At 36.8% G+C, this 20,456-nt stretch overlaps 1 protein-coding gene across 1 annotated transcript; it reads left to right on the top strand.

Annotated features, from left to right (window-relative positions):
- The first annotated feature begins 1,143 nt into the window (after nucleotides 1-1,143).
- On the top strand, nucleotides 1,144-20,265 carry LOC104901823 (dicer-like protein 4). Its single transcript, XM_057391020.1, has 25 exons — nucleotides 1,144-1,453; nucleotides 1,717-1,894; nucleotides 1,973-2,086; nucleotides 2,772-2,912; nucleotides 3,006-3,078; nucleotides 3,914-3,954; nucleotides 4,335-4,475; nucleotides 4,558-4,686; nucleotides 5,049-5,187; nucleotides 5,380-5,482; nucleotides 8,232-8,418; nucleotides 9,921-10,081; nucleotides 10,173-10,367; nucleotides 10,455-10,717; nucleotides 10,799-11,073; nucleotides 11,208-11,635; nucleotides 13,421-13,521; nucleotides 15,492-15,697; nucleotides 15,830-16,039; nucleotides 17,083-17,547; nucleotides 17,645-17,914; nucleotides 18,259-18,576; nucleotides 19,142-19,526; nucleotides 19,614-19,719; nucleotides 19,878-20,265. Exons 1-25 carry the CDS (start codon nucleotides 1,356-1,358, stop codon nucleotides 20,026-20,028), a joined length of 4,878 nt encoding a protein of 1,625 aa, XP_057247003.1. The 5' UTR covers nucleotides 1,144-1,355; the 3' UTR covers nucleotides 20,029-20,265.
- Nucleotides 20,266-20,456: the final 191 nt, after the last annotated feature.

The following is a 20,456-nucleotide window of genomic DNA, read 5'->3' as shown; positions in this document are numbered from 1 at the left end:
ATACATCTCGGTTGGTGAAGAATGGATTTTTTCTCCTCCCGTGAATACCTTGTTTTTGTTGGTTAGTCCAAAAGGATCTAGTAGAGAACTACTCCATCCGTCCCAAAAAATAGTTCCCATTTTCATTTTGGGTGTCCCAAAATATAGTTCCCATTTCCATATTTAGTTCCATATTTTTCCGTAATTTGTCTAGAAAAATCGTGTTCCATCATTTATTTGCTTCTTGAATTTTGTTTTTTTTCCTTTGTTTACTCAACTAAAATGTTACAATTAATGCTCTTTCCCCAATTCTTCTCCATTATCTCTCCTAAAATTATTTTTTCTCATACAACATTTATTTAAATAAACAAAAAATCTTTACTTTCCCTCTTAAATTCTACTTGCATAAATTACCGTGAAAAAAGGGAAATTGAAACTATATTTTGGGACGGGGGAAGTATAACGAAATAAAATGTACCATACTCAAAGTATGACAATTTTTTATATTGAATTGAATTGAGCCCAACATAACCTATCTTTCGGGCAATGCTACATCAACCCGGTGGGTCGCTAACCCACCAGAAATAAAGCATTAAAAAACTATTAGAACTGATGAGTTGGATTCCACTATTTATTCATTTCTATTAGTAGTGGGTTGTTGACCTATTGGGTAGATAAAGTTTTTTCCCCTATCTTCCTATTAAACTCAAATACGGAGAAAAAAAAAACATTTTCTTTGAAAATAATTTTTTTGAAAGGAAGAAAAAAAAAACATTTGATTGAAGTTGAATAGTCCACTTTAATTAATAAAAGGATAATGTTATATGTAGCCCTAAAGGGCTACATATAAGCATTAAATACATGTCTTAAAATAGAAACAGTTTATGAATTCATGACAAATTTTCACATCATTTGAGATAATAAATGCTTGATTTAAATTTTTATTTCTATTTTAAACTTCTTATACATAGCCACTTAGGGCTATGTATATCATTTTCCTTAATAAAATTAGTGGCACCCTTAAAAAAAAAAAAGTGACGAGGATGAAATCTATCTAATCAAACAAAAGAAAGACTTGACATTGACTTGTGCTGCAAAGTAGGGTCCCACTCCTAAGTCCTACCCAACAATGCTTCAGCAAGTCTGATGAATTCAAGATGCTTTAGTTTTGAGAGTATAACTACTTTGCAGACCAAACCGAACGCCCTCTCAATTCTCAGAGAAAAAACTTTACCATAATTCTTACCTCATTATAGCAAAACACTTAGATTATTGAGCTTGTTTTGTCAAATTTCGAGGCAAATTGATCATCTTTTTCCTCACCGGAGGAGAGAGAAAAACAGAAAAATTAAGTTTTTGTATGAAGAGCACCAGTTATGGGCGATTATACTCCTATTCTTGATACTCAAGTTGAAATGGGAATCACTTCAATTCCTCCAATTTCTAAGCAAAACCCAAAAACCATTGCTAGAAAGTAATGTTCTTTTCTTTATATTTTTTAATTTTTTTTTGAGTTACAGTTTTTTTTCTTCTTCTTGATTTTCTGGGTTTTCTTAGTGTGTAAGATTGATAGTGGGTTATTGGGTTTTCATTCTGTTATGTTTTTTTAAGTGCAAGTTATTTTCTGTAGTGATTTTTCATCTGGGTTGTTTTTTTTTTGTGTGTGTGTAGAATGTTGTTTGTTTGTGTGATGTCATGTTCTGCTTTTAATGTGACGTCATGTCTTCACTTCCTCAGGTATCAGTTAGAATTGGCAAGAAAAGCATTTGAGGAGAATGTGATTGTGGTTTTAGAGACTGGTTGTGGAAAGACCCTAATTGCTATATTGTTAATGTGTGATATGGCTCATTTGATCAATAATCCACTAAAGAATGTTTGTGTTTTCTTGGCTCCTACTGTGGTTTTAGTTCGTCAGGTTCGTCTTTCCTCGTGCCGTCTCCGTAATCAAATGTGAGCCTTGGTGTTGCATTTGACTGTTGTTTTGTTTTTGCAGCAAGCTAGGGTTATTGAACAATTCACTGATTTTAAGGTTGGAGTTTACTCGGGCGATGATGCTAAGCATTTGAAGACGCATGTTGCTTGGGAAAGAGAGCTTGAGCAATATGAGGTTTGTGACATTTTGTTTCGAGTGGATATAGCTACATTGTCACGGTGTTGCTTAATAGTGTTTGTTTCTGGATCTTGTTTTGATATATTGTGCTCAGTAGAAGCCTAGAGGCTAGAAGGTGAAGGGTTTTGTTTAGTTGATATATTGTGGTCGTAAGTGAACTTAGAATTCGCTTAGAATAGCAGCTACAGCCGGTATGTCCGAATAACAATGAAACACTTTACGACTAAGTCCTATCTTTAGTGTGAAGTGACAGTTTATGTAGATATGTAGTAGAATAAGTACAAACTTTGACCTTGAGAAAGTGGTGGAACTTTTGATTTCAAATGCGCATTAACTCTATCAAATTCAAGTAATCCTCTTTAGACTTTGATTTCAGTAAAAATGTCAGAAGACTGTGGATATGGAAAGTTATTGAGTTATGATGGATTAAATTAGGAGAGGAAGCATTGGAAAAATCTGCGCTACTATGCTTTCTGATCTGGATAATCTGAAAGCAAATACTACTATCAAACACCCAGCATATCTGAGAGGCCCCCCAAGTAGCCTTGTGAAACTATGTTTTGTTGTAACGGACACTCTCTTCTTTTTATTGGAAAATTTGTGTTTAGTTGGCTGCGGCCTGCTAATTATCCTTGAGTCTTATTGACTCCATAACTCTACTAATCTCCCTCTTTAAGTGCAGGTTCTTGTTATGACTCCACAAGTTTTGTTGCGTAGTTTATGCCATTGCTTCATCAAGATGGAGAGAATTGCTCTCTTAATATTTGATGAGTGTCATTATGCACAAAAAGAGAGCAATCATCCTTACGCAGAGATCATGAAAGTAAAGTCCTAGCATATGTTTATTATATGCATTTTTGAAGGGGTGAAAGCTCCTGTGTCTTTGTCTGACGTATTTGCATTCACAAAATTGCAGGTCTTCTATGATATGAAAGTTGCTCAAGTTCCCCGTATCTTTGGCATGACTGCATCTCCCATATGCGGGAAAGGTAATTGAGTGTCATTCATATGTTTTTCTTCCTTCTACCTTCCTTCCTTATGGGGAATAAATTAGCTAGGGTCTTTTGATTGGGATCTTACTGTAAACATCAGAACTTCCCGCTTTTGAGCTCTACATTCCCTCGTAAATTAGGAATTCGCATGATCAGTATATGCTTGCTGGATTATAGGAATTTTCAGGATTGGTTAGTGTGCTTGGTAATACTCTCCTTGGTTTTTACTAAGTATCAAGAATCTGTCTGGATTCTTGCTAATTACGTTGAACGATTGCATTTACGTTCAGTTTGCTGTTAACTCTATTTTCAGATGAGATTGTGTTACTGGTGCCTGGTGATGTCTTTCTCTTTTACTATTTGATATAGTATTCCTACTTCTGAATTTGACTTTTCTATTTGACAAGATATGCATAACATGAGGATTAGATATTTACCTTCCTCTAGATCATTTTCTTGTGTCCGATATTATGATCGTCTTATAAGCTTTGAGTTGTGTGATACTAGCGGCTTATATGGTAGGTTCTTAGGTAATTATAAAGTAATGGCAGTTTTGGTGATAAATTATAGTGTTTTGTGAGATAAAAATTCATTGCCAATGTCCATTGTAGTGAAACTCCATCCCCGTTAAAGTTCCGTTACCTTTCAATTTCAATTTCCAAAGTGGTAATGCATGATAATAAAATATGACGAAGAAGATATACGTTTAGGAGTGGATAGGCATTACCATTACTGTGATTTATTATCTACTACCAAGCGGGCCATAAATGTTTGTCTATTATCATTAATTTCTGATGACTTTAATCAATTTCTTTTTATCTTTGTTTTTCAGGTGCTTCTATCAATAGTCTTCAAGCTTTGCTTCATGCTAAGGTGGGGTTGGAGACTTTTCAGAACTTGCAAACATATGCAATCATATTGCATTATTCAGAATCAAATAAAACTCTTTTCTTCTTGAAAATTAAGCAATGCATTTGTAATTGATTCAATGGAAGTATTGATCTATGCTGCTGCAGATTAGGTTTGAAATTTTAGATACACAGAGTATGCATGCGAGCAGACCAACAGTACATGCATGCGTACATAAGTACTACATGCATGCATAGGCACATACATATTAATCCACGTGTGTGTAACTTGTATTAATGTGTGATATGTGTATGTATGTGTCTGGCTGTGAACGTGTTATTTGCACATTCAGCAGTAGATGATACTCATAGGCCTCCAATAAGATCAATACTTCCTTGGCTCAGGTTTATACTGTTAATGACAAGAGAGAGCTGGAAACAGTTGTTGTATCTCCTGTGGTCGAAGTGTACTACTATAGTGCAAAAGAAAAATTGTTGAATTCGCACAAGAAGTGTTCTGATAAACTTGAGGAGATCAAACGTCAGGTATTAAATTACACATCTTTAGTTAGGAATTTATTTTACTATTTACATGTTAGTTGTTATGGGCCTTATGGCTTGCAAGTAGTGTACATCTGTGCTTTACAGGACGGGAGATGATCCCTCTAGAGTACAGAACACCAAGAAACTTCTGCAAAGACTACATAACAACATGGTGTTTTCTCTAACTAGCCTTGGCCTTTGGGGAGCGTTGCAAGTAAGTCTTATAAGCATTTCAATCAGTTTTACTCAAATTATGTAGGGCGAGGGCATGATATATTCTGCTGCAGGCTTTTCTAGTCTTCTTGAAATGGGTTAAAACTTGTTAATTGACTGTTAATATAAATATTAATGCCTATAAAAAAACACAGAAAGATGGTTGCCTCAATGTGGTGGAACACATTAACTTCGTATGTTATATATGTTTACATTGGCAAATTATTTCATTATTTGTGTTGGATCACCTAGAGTTGGGTACATCAATTGTTATTTTTACTTTCATGCTTAATACAGACTTGTCTTGTCTCAATTAAGATGATGATATTCCTCATATATGCAATTTTCTGGTTTCTCCTTCAGGCCTGTCACATCCTTCTGAATGGTGATGGCTGGGAGAGAAATGAGCTGATAGATGCAAAAGGAAACTCCAGTGACGACTTCTTACAAAATGAGTATCTTACTCAGACTGCATGTCTACTGGACATGGAATGTAAGAACGGTATGATGCATGTTGCACCATATTGGCTTAGTTAAGAGTCTTAAGACCATTGACTCTGTTCTAGAACTTAATGATCTACTGTCTTGTTTCTGTCATATCATCCCATACTGGATGTTTTTTTTATGTGCTAGCATTCGTAGAAGTCTATTATTGTTGGCAAAAGTCTATGCTTTGAGCATCCTTATTTTGCAGATGTTGCTGAAGGAACGACTGATATGTTGTGTAACAATCTTCTAAGGGAGCCTTTTTTCTCACAAAAGGTTCTGCGTCTTGTTGGAATCTTGTCAAACTTTAGGTTGGTATCTAAGCACTTAGCCCTGCGGTTATGTTGAATATTCATGCTAAATATTGGTTTTTCTTCGTGTTGCTTGACATATTGGACATTTTGATTTTTACATGATGAAGAAATCACTTTTTTGTAATATTCTGCCGGGATCATTGAGAAGTTCTCAGTGAGGAAAGTTTTATTGTCAATTGAGAAAGACATAGTTATATGAGTTCAGAGGATCCAAGTCAGTCTTCAATAACATCGACATAATCTTATGCTTTTAAGTAGGCTCCTACCACGGGAAGATAGAGGAATGAAATGTGTGTTACCAAACCCCTGTGGTAAAAGAGAAGGGATTTTTATTAAATCTTTGAGTCAAAGTGCAACAAAGGGAAAAAGTCCAATGAGACATTTTGATTTAGTCCATTATGATCAAAAGTTAAAAAGTAACGGATCTACTGGATTCACAGTGATGTGAAGTCATTTAAAGCCAAAAAGATATTTCCTTCCGTATGTGTGTGTTTGGGCGGTTAGAGTGGGATGTTGGTGGTTGTTTTCTGGTGAGGTTGGGTTGTTGGTCGTGTTAGTGAGCGGTGGCCTGGTGGGTGCCGTGGGGCTGGGTTGTTGGTGGTTAATGGTGAGGCTGGGTTGTGGGGTCGGGAAGTAGTAGAGTGGTGCTTTGTGGTGGGCATCTGGCTGTTATGTTGGAGGGGTGGTGGGTGTGTTGAAGTGTGGTGGTGTGTGGGAGTTGGGTTGGTGATGTATGATGCAACTCGTCGATGACGGGGTTGAGTTGTTAAAATCGAAGTCGAGGAATGCATGTCCGAGGGGGTTACGGGAATGATGTTACAACCAAATGGGGAAACTCCAAAAGTAAGGGGGGGGGGGAAGAAATTATAAAAAAAATGCTAGGTAGTGATGGGCGAAGGGAGTTATAATGTTATATATAATGCTAAGTGAGTTAGGGGTTAAGCTCCCTTTCCCTTTCTTGATCCCCCCCCCCCCCCCCCCCCCCACAAAAAAAAAAAAAAACTTAATGCCTCATTCTTGGATATCTGCCTATAATGTTATATAGAATGTTTTTGTGAGTATTCATTAAGGATCTAAATACTCTTATTCCAGAAAATAAAAACATATGAAATTCATAAAATTGCCTTGTTTTGTTGGGTTTGTCTAACCTCGTTGACCTAATGACTGAACTAGAGCTTGCCATGAAGACCTTATGCTTGGATTTATGGACGTGATGTTTTTTATTTTTGATCTCCATACTTCTATTGAGCTATTATAGGAAACTGAGCATTTATGTTCAAAAGAAGCTTTGTGATGTTTTGATCTTTCGCACAAATGAAAGATGATTGTTTAGTTTACAGATGCAATGAACTACTGCTTTGAATTCAAGTACTAAGCAACAATCAAGGGAAAAAAGATCGATTAGATACACCCTCAACTTAAGGTTGAGCTCCCAAAATGCCAAACCACTTTTCAATATTTTCTCATACCCTTTCTCTCTTTACCTTCTAGAAATCTATTGCTCCTCCGACCCTCCGCGCTATAATATAGTTCCCGTTTTCTTATTTTACACAGGAATTTAGGTAAGTGGAACATAAAATGGTAAATAGTTAATGTCATGGGCAAACAACTAATTTTAGGAGAGAAAATGGAGAGAACTGGCTGAAAGAGCATAAAGTGTATGAACAACTTAACTTTGGGTTGAATAAACAAAGATAACGCTAGTTCCGAGGCGCAATTAAATGATTGTGGCACAATTTGTTTAGGCAAATCAAGAATAAATGTGTAATTATAAAAGAAAACAGGAAGAACATATTGGGACATCCAAATGGAATATGGGAACTATATTTTGGGACGGAGGGAGTGCATCAGCTAATAAACTTTTGAGCCAAACTAGTAAAAAGCTTATCTACCCTCTGATGACCACCTCAATGATTATTCTCATTTACCTGGGCATTTCTCCTCTTTCTGGCATCTCCACATCACAGGTGGTCTGGCCTGATGCATATCAATGATACTAAACGAGCCCAGGGGAAACTCAATATTTCCAGAAAGGTAGAGAAGTTATGAGAAAGATTTATGCAGCAAGAAAGAGTAGAATAAATATAGTATGGTGCTGGCCTATCATCATAGCTGATAGCTGTTTTGTTTTCAGTCTTTCCAAGTATCACAGTACAACTATAACATCTCCCTTCAATTTGCTTGCATAGTACAATAAACTTCCATGGATTTACTTTTGTCATCCCAAAATTTACAATTGCTTAATCTGTCAGGATGATCAGGCAGTTCAGATAATCTTTTACTTGTTAAGGATCTGCTGACGGGATATATGACTGAAACAACTGGTCTGTCTGTAGCCACCTAAGGCGATTTTCTATATTGCCTATTTTGAATTTTGGATTTAGAGTTTAGTATTGTATTTGCATTAGATCTTAGAAGTATGAAAAGGTGAACGAATTTATAGAGATTTTATTGTTTTATCCTTGTACATTTTGAAAATTATTTGGTATTACTTATTATGAGAAATGCTGAAGAAGAAAGTTGTCCGAATGTGCTACCTTTGGTTAATAAGTCGAGGTGAGATACCTGTATGTTTCTGTGTAACCTTATTCTGCTAGTTTAGATCCTTCGATGTGTGCAACTCTGCATCTTTTTCTTCGTATGGCATGGTCTACATTTCATGGCATGGTCCATGTTTTACGGCTAATTGTTGTTTTCATGTGCTGTTTGAGCTGCCCAGAGTTGAAGTAGTTCCTTTCCTTTTCAGGTCAAGGCCAGATATGAAATGTATAATTTTCGTGAATAGGATTATTGTTGCCAGATCTTTGGCATATATCCTTGGAAAAATTAAGGTTTTATCTGCTTGGAAGTGCAATTACCTGGTTGGAGTTCACTCCAAGCGTATGTCCAGAAATACCATGTATCAGATTCTGGAAGAATTCCGGTCTGGCGAGGTAACATTTCTTGCTATGATATATTGCATTCATCTTTCCAAAAGTAATCTTTTGTGTTGATATATCTTATGGAAGATTGTGAGCTAGTTTCTCATGTTGGCTGTATTGAATGACCTCTCGCCTAGCTACTTTTGTGCCAGATATATTTGGTGTATGGTATGCCTGCTTCCTTAGGGGAGGGGAAACCGGATCGAGAGATAAATGCCTGATGTGTTCTTATCCTAAATTGGTGTCTTAATTTGTGAGAAAAGAATAACAATAAAGAACCTCAATAGAGCAAACAAAAGTTGGATTTGGACACAAGCATGTAACTTGGTTCAGTTTGAATGGCCTAATACACCGGCAAGGAGATTTGGTTTTTATTAGTTTCAATTGAGAATACAAGAAGAGCTTATGACTATCAGAAAAGGAGTTTGTTTTCAGAACTCTTACACAAACTCCTAAGATTCCTATTTTCAGAACTCTCTCTCACTAAAACTCCCAAGAGTCCCCTTTTTATAAAATCTAAATGCATATGCTGCATAGCTGCAAGAGTCATAACCATGCAATGACTCTACCATAAACACTTTGTAAATCATGCATAAACCAAGCAATAAACCAAACCAAGCCAAGCCTTTGCCATTTCAACTTCAAACAGACTTTAGAGGGCACTGACCTGGGCATGCCATAAATTGTCAACACCTGTAGCAGAATCTCGATCATTCTGGCAAAATTCTGCTTCAACATTGCTAGGACCTGCACGGCATGCCAAATAGTGGCATGGTGGTGCAACACAGCATGTCCTGAATAATGCATGAGAATTATTTATCTTTTCATACTGAAAGTTGTAGGCATGAATTTAACAATCCTCCAACTGGACTTGATTCTTCCAAAGTCACTATGAAGCATCTTTTACTACAATCTTTACAGGCTTCACCCAAACTAAAACTTTACCTTTAAGCCTTGCGCATAACCTGTTGCGGAGGAACCCCTCTCCAAAAATTGAATTTGCATGCTGAAACGTGCGCATCTGAACACGAGAACCCGTAACAAACCTTTACAATGGTTAATAAGTGATGTTAAAGATATGACCACAATGCTTGTAGTGTTACTAAGACTAAAACGCTGTATCCTAAGAACTAAAACCATACACCAAATAGTTCATTTATGAACTCTCTAACACAACTTCTATTATAACCATAACCATAGACCCCTAAAAATAGAATTGTCACTAAATTATAGCACAAAATTAATCTCACGATCATCAAGAGTACCAAAAAGAGATAAGGATAGCATGATAGAAATCTTACATTCTTGCAGTTCATTCCAGGATAGCAAATTTTAACACGAACATGATTGTTGAAAATCTTTGCATTACTTGTCGCTGAGTCGCTGACAAACCCATCTCCTATGTGTTGTATATAATATTTATTTCCTTTTTTTAAATCTTTTTAGAAGAAACAAAAATTGCCTCCTCCTTTATGTGTAATGTCCAAACTCTGGTTAATAATGTGATTTGACAGCTGAATCTGTTGGTTGCTACTAAAGTTGGTGAAGAAGGACTTGATATTCAGACATGCTGCCTTGTAATACGGTTTGATCTTCCTGAAACTTTGGCTAGCTTTATACAGTCCAGAGGCCGTGCAAGAATGCCTCAGTCAGAATATGCTTTTTTAGTTGACAGGTTGTTCCCCTGAGCTTATGATCCGCGTAATTTATCTGTGGCCTTATATAAGAAAGAATTTTGTTATTGCATTGCAGTGAAAACGAGAGAGAGAGATGAATTTGATGGACAGTTTCAGAAAAGAGGAGGATCTTATGAACATGGATATTAGAGACAGAAAACCCAATGGAGTTATTGCCGATTTCAACGAAGAAGTTTATTCCGTGGACTCCACTGGTGCTACCATTAGTGCTCAAAGTAGTGTTTCGTTGCTCTACCATTACTGTTCTAAACTGCCACATGATGAGTACGTGCTTCCTATGTATTAAAAGAGCTTTTCCAGTTAAGAGTCAATGAAGTACTTAGTTAATTATATGTTTGTGCTTGTTTGCAGGTATTATAACCCCACGCCAGAAGTATTTAATGTTGATGATACAGAAGGAACCATATGTCACATTATTCTTCCTTCTAATGCTCCTATTCATCACATAGTGAGTGCGCCCCAGTCGTCAATGGAAGCAGCGAAGAAAGATGCTTGTCTAAGGGCATGCAAAGAGTTGCATCAAGTTGGTGCTTTGACTGAGTATCTGTTGCCGGAACAGGACAATGTAAGGGAAGAGGCTAACCTCGATAGTTCTGAATCTGATAGCACTGAAGGTTGGGAAAGAAGGTTATCATCTGTCAATTATTCCTTCTCTCTGAATATGAAAATGATCTTGTTCAATTGTATATTTGCAGACGAAGATTCACCATTTGAGTTGCAGGAGATGGTAGTTCCTGCTGCACTGAAGGAACCGTGGTCTGATGTGGATACCTGTGTTTGTCTCAATTCCTACTTTATAAGGTTTAAACCTGAACCACATGATAGACTGTATAAAGAATTTGGCCTTTTTGTAAAATCACCTCTGCCTTGTGAGGCTGAGCGAATGAAGGTTGATCTTCATCTCGCCCATGGTAGATCTGTGTTGACTGATCTGGTTCCCTCTGGAGTTTCTGAATTTAAAAAACAAGAGGTACAAAAATCACCATCCCACGTCTCTGATGGTTTCTTTTGTCAATTTATATATTTATGCCAGAAGAATGAATAATAGAGATTTGAATCACGTGCCATTGAATTACTTCAGCTTCCTTGGGTTTTCTTGTCCAGATGCTGCTGGCTCTGAATTTCCAGGAAATGTGCCTTAAGATCATTCTTGATCGTTCAGAATTTATGTGTGGTCATGTTCCCCTCAAGAATAATAAAGTTAGTGAATCAAATTCATCCATATTCTATCTGGTGCTCCCTGTCATTCCAAAAGAGTGCGGCAAATCGATATCTGTGGATTGGATGGTCATTAGAAGGTGCTTGTCATCGCCGATATTTGCCCCTCATGGTCATTTAGTGGGTACTCGGATTACTCTAGATAGTTGTTTGCAGCTTGCTGATGGACCTGCCAGTGTAAATGATATTCTGAATAGCTTAATTTATGTTTCCTACAAGAAATCATTCTTCTTTGTTTCCCAAATTCTCCCTGACAAGAATGGGTTTAGTCTCCACAACAGTTCTACAAGCCATATAGAGCACTTGAGTGGAAGGTAGGTACTAGAGTTCTTCATCTCATTCGATTCAATACATCATAACATTTTATCTAGTTGTTTATATGTACTTTTCCTTATTGGATTTTCTGGTAGATTAAAATTTAATTTTGAACTTTATGGTAGACTGATGTTATTTTAGTAGATGGAAGAAAGTCTGCTTTGTTTTCCCCCCTCCACCTTGGTGAAAGTGAAATCAAGTTACTGTATAATCTTGTATCAGTAGTTGCATTGCCAAGTGCGATTGCAAAGTCGTATAAGTGTCCGACACATTTGATAATTGCAACTACAATGTATATTTCAACTGATTGCAAATTACACACCAATTTTGCTATAAAAAAATTGGACTTTTCTGACTTTTGTGGAGGCTACAATGAGTTGAGAATTTCCTGTGTGTAATGCAACAGGTTGTTATGTGTAATTTAGTAAAACATTTAAGGTTGTAGAAATTACTACGTAAGTTATGATCTATGGTTCAGCATCAAGTTAAAGTTGAAAATTATCTACGTGTGTAATGCAACGATATTGATATGCGTAATGGAGTTAAATATTTAACGTTGTAGAAATCACTACTTAACGATCTATTGTGTGGCATCGAGGTGATTTTATTTTATGCAGTGGACGTGTTATTCAACTGTGCTATCTGGTTTAATAATCCTAATTAGCAAGGGCAATGACCTTGCTGTCCAAATGGAATGCTTACTAAGAGTCAATTGGACAGCTTGAAGTAGATTTGGAGCACTCTAGTAGGTTTGACCAATTAATATGCTATTATAGGAGTAGATTGAAATGGTAGCTTGTATAAAATGAATAATATCTGTCATGCTGCCTGGCTTCCCTTACCAGCATTTCAAAAAGTGGATGACGATATAGAAGTGAAGTGATCATACAAAGAACAAAGTATGAACTTGTCCACAACGTGCAAAAGTAGTTCTCACATGACTACTAAGCAATGGAGCATTTTTCACAAAGCTTGCTAATGCTAGCCAAGTGTGTTAGTGCACTCTGCTGATTCCATGAGAAGAGGGGGGGGGGGGGGGGTTTCAACTCCAGAGACTTGCTGTGGTACATGAATCATGAACAAATGTTTGCTAAACTGCTATAGTGGTATAGTCACTATTTTATTTTTCAATCAATAATTTGTATGCAGTATCGTTTCCTAAACAGAACTGCTTAAACGTTAGGTTGCTTCTACTAGTTTTGCCATTACCATTTACAGACTAGGTGTGGTCAGCTAAAAAATGTTTCGTTTATTTTTTCATCCTCTAATTTTTCCAGTTGGAACTAGCAAGGAAGGGTATCATTTGCAGTGGAGCTGACAAGAAATTAGTAAGGGCCCTATGTTTAGAAATTAGCCAAAAAAAAAAATTCCAGAAAGGGCATTATGGAAATTATGAGATATTAAAGATACTATTTATACTCCCTCGAATCCATAATAAGCATGTCATAGGCTCTTCATACAGATAAAGGAGTTGATATTTATCACATTGGTATTAAAATTGGCAAGTGATGTTATATTGATCGATATATTAATATGACAAGTGATTGTGCATTGATGATCTAGGTGATACGTAATACTTCTTTCCATCTATTTGGACTTGAATGTAAGATATTTTATTTCGAGTCTCAATATAAATTCTGCGCATGTGTTCCACTGATATTATCTGAAGTCTTTGATCTGAGTTGATATCTTTGATGGTTTCCTTGAGGACCTTAGAAACTAAACCTCTTTTATGTTCTATACTTTTTCTTTTATTGATGGTCTTCAAATACTTTTCTTACCAGCTTTGGGATTCATCTAGCACACCCAGGACAACCTCTACTACAAGCTAAACAGCTCTTTTGCTTACACAATTTGTTGCATGACAGAAAGAAAGGAAATCCAGGTACTTTATCTGCCAACGATAGAATCAGAAGATCTTCTATGTATGTATTTTTAACTACCATATATCATGCCTGATGTCCTTGATATGGATATCAACTGGAGGAATGTAGATGGGAACACAAGAACTGTTCAAAATCTAGCACATGATATTACTGTAAATAATAACATCTGCCTTAAAAAAGTGTTGCTAGCTATTACGGTAGGTCAGAATGTCTGTTATAGCTGCTGAAGTTCTGATAAAAAAGAGCTGGCAACTGAAGGGAATTTCGGTCCAGCAATAGTTAGTGAAGAAGGTTAACACCAACCGAAAGTGGTAGTTTGATTCTAATTTTTTGGCAGAAAATGAGGAGTTCCTAGTGATTGAAGTTTTCTTTTGATCAACTCAAGGACTGAACCTCTTGGGTAATGATGTACTTGTGAAAGTAATCTTTCTGCTTTTTAATGGATGTCGTTTTTTATTTTGTCCACGTAATAACAATTGTGGAACATAATGCTTTCTGTGATGCCTGATAGAGTGATAATCCAAAAGCAGATCAAGGTGTTATATGTGCTGAGGAGCTTCCATAGTCATATTATGAACTTCTTTCCTTCATTTGATTTTACCGACAATATATCATTCATATTGGTACTAGCTTGCCAAGAGTCTCCGACTGCTTGTGATTTTCTATGATGCTTGAACTCTGATACAACTTACAAGTGTCGGGCTCAGGTATATTTCGAAGAGTCTGACATGGAAATTGTAGATGTGAGGACATGGATACCAGCACCCAAATTATGATCAGGATACGTAGACAAGGAAGCTTTTCTTTGTTATACATATATATATATAAATATAAGCAGAAACGTATTGGTTTTCCTGATTTTGGCCAAAAATTTGAGGAGTCCAAGTATTCGACATGGATACTTTTGCTGAATTGAAGAGTCTGAGCATCACACTCTTCCTTACTAGTGCACTCAGTTTTCTAGTGTATGGAAAAAATTTCTGAAAAGTATATACGAAAATGTCACTGAAATAATGTAGGCCAAAAATTTGAGTCCTAATATCCAACATGGATACTTGTGCTGAAATGAAGAGTCTGAGCATCACACTCTTCCTTACTAGTGCACTCAGTTTTCTTGTGTTTGTATAAATTTCTGAAAAGTATATCCGAAAATGTCATTGAAATAATGGCATATAATATTATGATCAGCATGACTTTAATACTGGCATGGACCATAATTGCATCATCTTCTAAGATGGAGGGCTTTGCACGATCTGCAATGATTGGTTGGACGTGACAATCTAGGTTGTACAGTGAAATCTATTTAAAATCTTCAATAAACATCATGGTCAAAAACAAATAAAATCTACACCATGGACAAAATTTCTTGTGTGTGGGTTTGTTGGAAACAGCGTCTCTACCGATTTACTCGGGAAAGGATTATCTGTGTCGTTACTCATTACTATTTTACATCGTGTACATATGATACCCCATAAATCCGCCTTGGTGGGAATTATTTGTTTATTGTAAAATCTGCAAATAAGAATCCTTGTAAAGGGATAAACCTACTCTCACACGGGGAGAGAAAAAATATTGAAATTTTAGAAATGAATGGCAATAGTAGACAAAAAGCTTAATCAACAAGCTTACAACTGCGCTCTCATTTATATTTATCAAAATCCTTCTACTCAATAGAAGACGGAAATACTTGCAGTTGAATTCCATGCTTGTTTATGTTCACTCCACTTTAAAGCTCATCAACAGTGAATTTGAGTCTGTACTCTTTGCTTGTGGCCATTGGGTGTTTCCAATTCCATTTCCTATAGGCTTGTGAAACTAAACTCATGGCCAAACTTGAAAAAAAATATAAGAAAAAGAAATTGCAGATCCAGTTAGTTTTTTGTGTGTGTCAGACTCGGTACAATTCGAGTTCACTCAGTTGCTGTTGCTACCGTTCTGACTTTTCTGTGTTTTGCTTAATTAATATCAGAGTCACGTGAACTAGATGAACACTTCTTCGAACTACCACCTGAGTTGTGTGAAATAAAGATAATCGGATTTTCCAAGGACTTGGGGAGCTCATTGTCTCTGTTGCCATCTATCATGCATCGCCTGGAAAATGTGCTTGTAGCAATTGAACTGAAGGATATATTGTCCAAGTCATTTGCTGAGGGAACAGTGGTTACGGCTGAACGTGTAAGACACTCTTATGGAAATATAATTACATATCTTTTATATGGTACAGTCTGGCCAAATGACTGCTTTTCCCAACTGGAAGATGAGAATACTTCTTGATATACAACTTTGACAATGCGATTTATTTGCTAGGTTCTTGAAGCATTGACTACCGAACAATGCCACGAGCGCTTTTCCCTTGAGAGGCTAGAAGTTCTTGGTGATGCTTTTCTCAAGTTTGCAGTGGGGCGACATCTCTTTCTTAAGCATGAAACTTTTGACGAAGGGCAGTTGACTAGGAGGCGTTCAAATCTAGTAAAGAACTCGAACTTATGCAAGCTGGCTATTAAGAATAAATTACAGGTATCAGCTGATTCTTAGATTTCTTTTTTCCTTTTCTCTAAACAGATATGTAATAAAGTATCAAAAGGATACCAAGAGGTGTCAACCTTATGCACGAATATCAGCTTGTTTAAAAAATATTATTCCCCAAAGCATTTACATCTCTTCTACACAAGTCCTTGATCTATAGGCAATGAAGACGTGCAAAAGTTCTTGATCTATAGAATCATGCATGTTTTTTATTACAAAATCAAGGACAATAGATGCTCATGCTGAAGAACTTGATTCTAACCATCTAAGATCCACAAAAGAGAATACTATAGATGCTTGTAGATCCTTGTAAAATTTGGGTTCTCCAAATACACCACCAAATAGTCGGAGGAACTAGCTTCAACAATCCTGAATATGAACGGATAGAACATATTGTGGCAGTTCTTTTATTTGGTAGAAGCGGGACAAGGAGATAATGGTTTCCAAACATCAAATTATGCATCTTCTGGAGCCAGTCTTTTTAATAAGAAGCCAGAAATATATATTGTTAGAAGCTTTTATCTTCATTTTCTTTCGTGTCTGAATGTACCCATAAGAGTGCTCCTGTAGTTTAGTACTTTTCACTTTTTCCATGATATTACATTTCTCTTTCTGCATCCTTAACGATATCAGAAATACTCCTGAATTTCTTAACACCACTTTATTAGCAGCAACTCAAGACTCACTCGATCTAAAATTGGTCTTGTTGTGCTTCAAGATAATAGGGATCTTGTTTGCCAAATTTCTTTCTTGTGAAGTTGACAGACAAGGGAGAGAGGATTAACGCCGTTACAAGACAAGGGCGAAACTAGGGTAACGGAAGGACATGCTGTTTTGTTTGTCACAATGCAACATCGTATCATCTCCGATGAACTACTGTCCATAAAATTGCGCTCAACTTGACAGATGGACCCCGTGATTAGGGAATTTCTTAGTTTTGTTGCCATGCCTGCTGTCTTGTACCTGCATATAACAGGTATTCGAATGTGTTAATCTATCTTGAAAGCGAACATCTAACTGTTTCCATACTGCAGGGATACATACGTGATCAAGAATTTGACCCTGGCCAATTTTTTGCTCTTGGTCGTCCTTGCTCAATCATATGTACCAAGCAGACGGAAAGTTTAATTCATTGTGACTCTGAAGTTAATCTGAGAAATGGGATTGATAATCGTCAACTGAGATGCAGCAAAAATCATCATTGGTTAACCAAGAAAACAATTGCAGATGTAGTTGAAGCACTAATTGGAGCTTACATTGTTGACAGTGGTTTTAAAGCAGCAATTGCATTCCTTAGATGGTTTGGTATACAAGTTGAATTTGAAGTTTCTCAAGTTTGTCGTGCATGGACTGCAAGTTCCAGGTTTATGTCACTTGCAAACCAAATTAATATCCCAGATATTGAAGGTATTGCGGGTCATCGTTTTGTTCACAAAGGCGTAGTTCTACAAGCATTTGTACATCCCTCGTACAATCGACATGGAGGAGGTTGCTACCAGGTAAAATGTGGTCTGATATGTTGAGAAATTTTGAATTTATTATATTTTCGTTTTTGCAAGATTCATGTAGTAGTATTTTTTTTGATGGGTTTAACAGAGATTGGAGTTTCTTGGTGATGCTGTGTTAGATTACTTGATCACTTCCTATCTATATACCGTGTTCCCTGAGCTGAAACCTGGCCAGTTGACTGATTTAAGATCATCCCTTGTGAACAACAGCTCGTTTGCTCAAGTAGCCGCTAGTGGATTGTACAAATATATTTTATGTGAGAATAACAACCTATGTGCTGCTATTGATAAGTATGTGAACTTCATCAGAAAGCCTGCTTCAGAAAGGCATCTACTCGAGGAGCCACCATGCCCGAAGGTTATTGCTTAAACCCCTTCCCTCTTTGTTTTGATGGTTCTTAGGCATTTTAAATGATTGATCTTCTAATGTATGTTGCACAGGCAACATTCAATATTCCATCATTCAATATTCTAAAAATGTCCATTATTGCTATAATCACCCTCTAGATCCCAATGGGAGATCTCACTAGATCCTTTTCTGCTGGCTTAGTTGTATGTTAACATGAAGTAGGGGATATTACGCATGTAATCTTCTGTTTGTCTCTTAATGCTGAGTATGCTAGTTTCATTTGGGAGGCTACTTTTCCGGTATATCTTTTAACAGGTTGAAAACCTTGATTTTTTTTTTTTCCTACTTTGCAGGCTCTCGGTGACTTGGTTGAATCTTGTATTGGTGCAATTCTTCTTGACACAGGATTTGACTTGAATCATGTGTGGAAGGTGATGCTCTCGTTTCTAAACCCTACCATGAGATTTTCTAATTTGCAGCTTAGTCCTATTAGAGAGCTGTTGGAGCTATGCCAATATCATGGCTGGGATTCAAAATTTATCCCTTCTAAAAGAAATAGAAGTTTCATGGTTGAGGCAATAGTGGATGGAAAGAGTTTTGCCTCTGCTACATACCGTAGCATTAAAGGTGCAAAGAAAATGGCTGCGCAGCAAGCAACTCAAAAGCTGAAGGTAATTTTTTAGTTCTTCAATTTTATGGTGATCTCACCTTCCCGTAATGCAGTATTGTGGGTCATTATAGTGTAGTCTTGGGGAGTTAGTTGGTGTTCCCTTGTCAAAGCTCTCCAATTTGTGTCTTCTTGTATACCAGAACAACAGACACATGCTTATCTCTTGATATTAATGAGATTGAATTTAGCAATACAAATGTTTTATATATATGTACTTGCATATGTTCTGAACTCAAGAGTATATATATTTTCTTGGTATGCATACTCCTTGCTGATCTATGTGCAACTGCTATGTTGTCTAAAGATAATGCTCTTGTTCAAGGCTTATTTTGTTTATTAACATCGGTGCTGCTTAGAAATGTTATGTGGGCTTCCCATCCTTGTTATTTGCTTCTTTGCATGTCTGTGTTCCAGAATCTTATGTTTTTAATCTTTTGAAAATTTCTAATTAATTTAGCTTTGGCTTGATGTTAACCTATAGAGCTCCGGTTTGCTAGGAGGTTAATTAAAGTGGAAGTATTTTATAGAACTTCTGTCATCACGAGCTGACATTTCTAAATCTGCAGGCTCAGGGTCACAGACTGAAGACTAAATCACTGGAGGAAGTCCTTAAAACTCTGCGAAAGATGGAAGCCAGGCTGGTTGGATATGATGAGATACCATTTTCCCTAGTTTCTTCCAGCGAATTGGCTACTGTTGGAAATTTGAGTTTGGAGGATCTTTCTAATAATTGTGTGAACCCAGCAAAACTCTCCTTTGAAAACTTGACTTTGAACGATGATCCCATTTCCAGTGCTTGTGTGAGTCCCGACCACAACATGTATGAAGTCCCGACAGTTATCTCTAATTTTCAGAAAAAATCCAGAAAAGCACCCATTTCTTCGTTTAAAAGACAGCAGCATAGTGGGCGTGATGGGGATGATAACTGTAGCATTGACTCAGATGTGCATGGTATTTACTGCTATTTGTTTTAGTGACTGCACTATCTGCTTCATATGCTGTCAAATTTGCATTATCTTAGATTGTACAAATTTTCAGGGAAAGCAACAGCAAGATCACGATTACATGAGATATGTGTTAAAAACTGCTGGAGGCACCCCGTTTATGAGTGCTGTAAAGAGGAAGGACCGAGCCATCTGAAACTGTAAGTTGGATTCTTTGCTTGTGCATTATCTTTTTGCCCCTACAAGCTCTTTACTAAGGGTTTTCGACTTTTTCAACATACCCCCCCCCCCCAAAAAAAAAGGGTTTACTGACATTTTTAGTGATGTAAATGATCCCCATGAATGTGCCATTATGCAGATTCACTTTCAAGGTAGTGGTGCTAATCGAGGAAGCCGAAGATGTGACAATGGAGTGCTTTGGTCGACCCCAAGTCAAAAAGAAAGCGGCGGCAGAAGAGGCAGCAGAAGGTGCAATTTGGTTCTTGAAGAAGGAAGGCTACATGAAGTAATAAGAACATGAATTATGTGTATAAATAGAGGCTATGTTAGTAAATAAATACTTCTAGTAAATAGTAAGCAGTCCTCCCTGTGATCTTTGGGGTTGTTGGATCAAGTCGACATAATAGGGATTATGGGAAGGGAGATTAAGTCTTGTGAGCTTTAAGAGAATTAGGCCACAGGAGGCCCAAATCTTACAAGTAAATAAAGTATAAATAATAGAAAAGCAGTTAGTTTGGATTTGAATAGGGTGATATGTTAGTGCATAACATAGACCTTCAGGCCTGAGTGTGTATGGGCCAGTTTTGTATGCGGCGCCGGCGCTTATGACAAAATGCAAAACATTGGCGATTTAAAATTCTTACTTCAAAATGCATGTTGGCGATATATATATATATTTCTTAGGTGTAACGTAGTAGTAAATCAGCCGCTTCAACTA

The sequence above is a fragment of the Beta vulgaris genome, chromosome 8, assembly GCF_026745355.1.
Source record: "Beta vulgaris subsp. vulgaris cultivar EL10 chromosome 8, EL10.2, whole genome shotgun sequence".
Lineage (NCBI taxonomy): Eukaryota > Viridiplantae > Streptophyta > Magnoliopsida > Caryophyllales > Amaranthaceae > Beta > Beta vulgaris.
This window is presented reverse-complemented; position numbering and strand designations above follow the sequence as displayed.

What these genes read in the sequence shown, in the direction of transcription:
- LOC104901823 (XM_057391020.1), top strand. Translation starts at nt 1,356, where the DNA reads ATGGGCGATTATACTCCTATTCTTGATACTCAAGTTGAAATGGGAATC. An exon ending in CTTACGCAGAGATCATGAAA is followed by an intron (nt 2,913 to 3,005) that starts GTAAAGTCCTAG and finishes ACAAAATTGCAG; the next exon opens with GTCTTCTATGATATGAAAGT. An exon ending in ATCTCCCATATGCGGGAAAG is followed by an intron (nt 3,079 to 3,913) that starts GTAATTGAGTGT and finishes TTTGTTTTTCAG; the next exon opens with GTGCTTCTATCAATAGTCTT.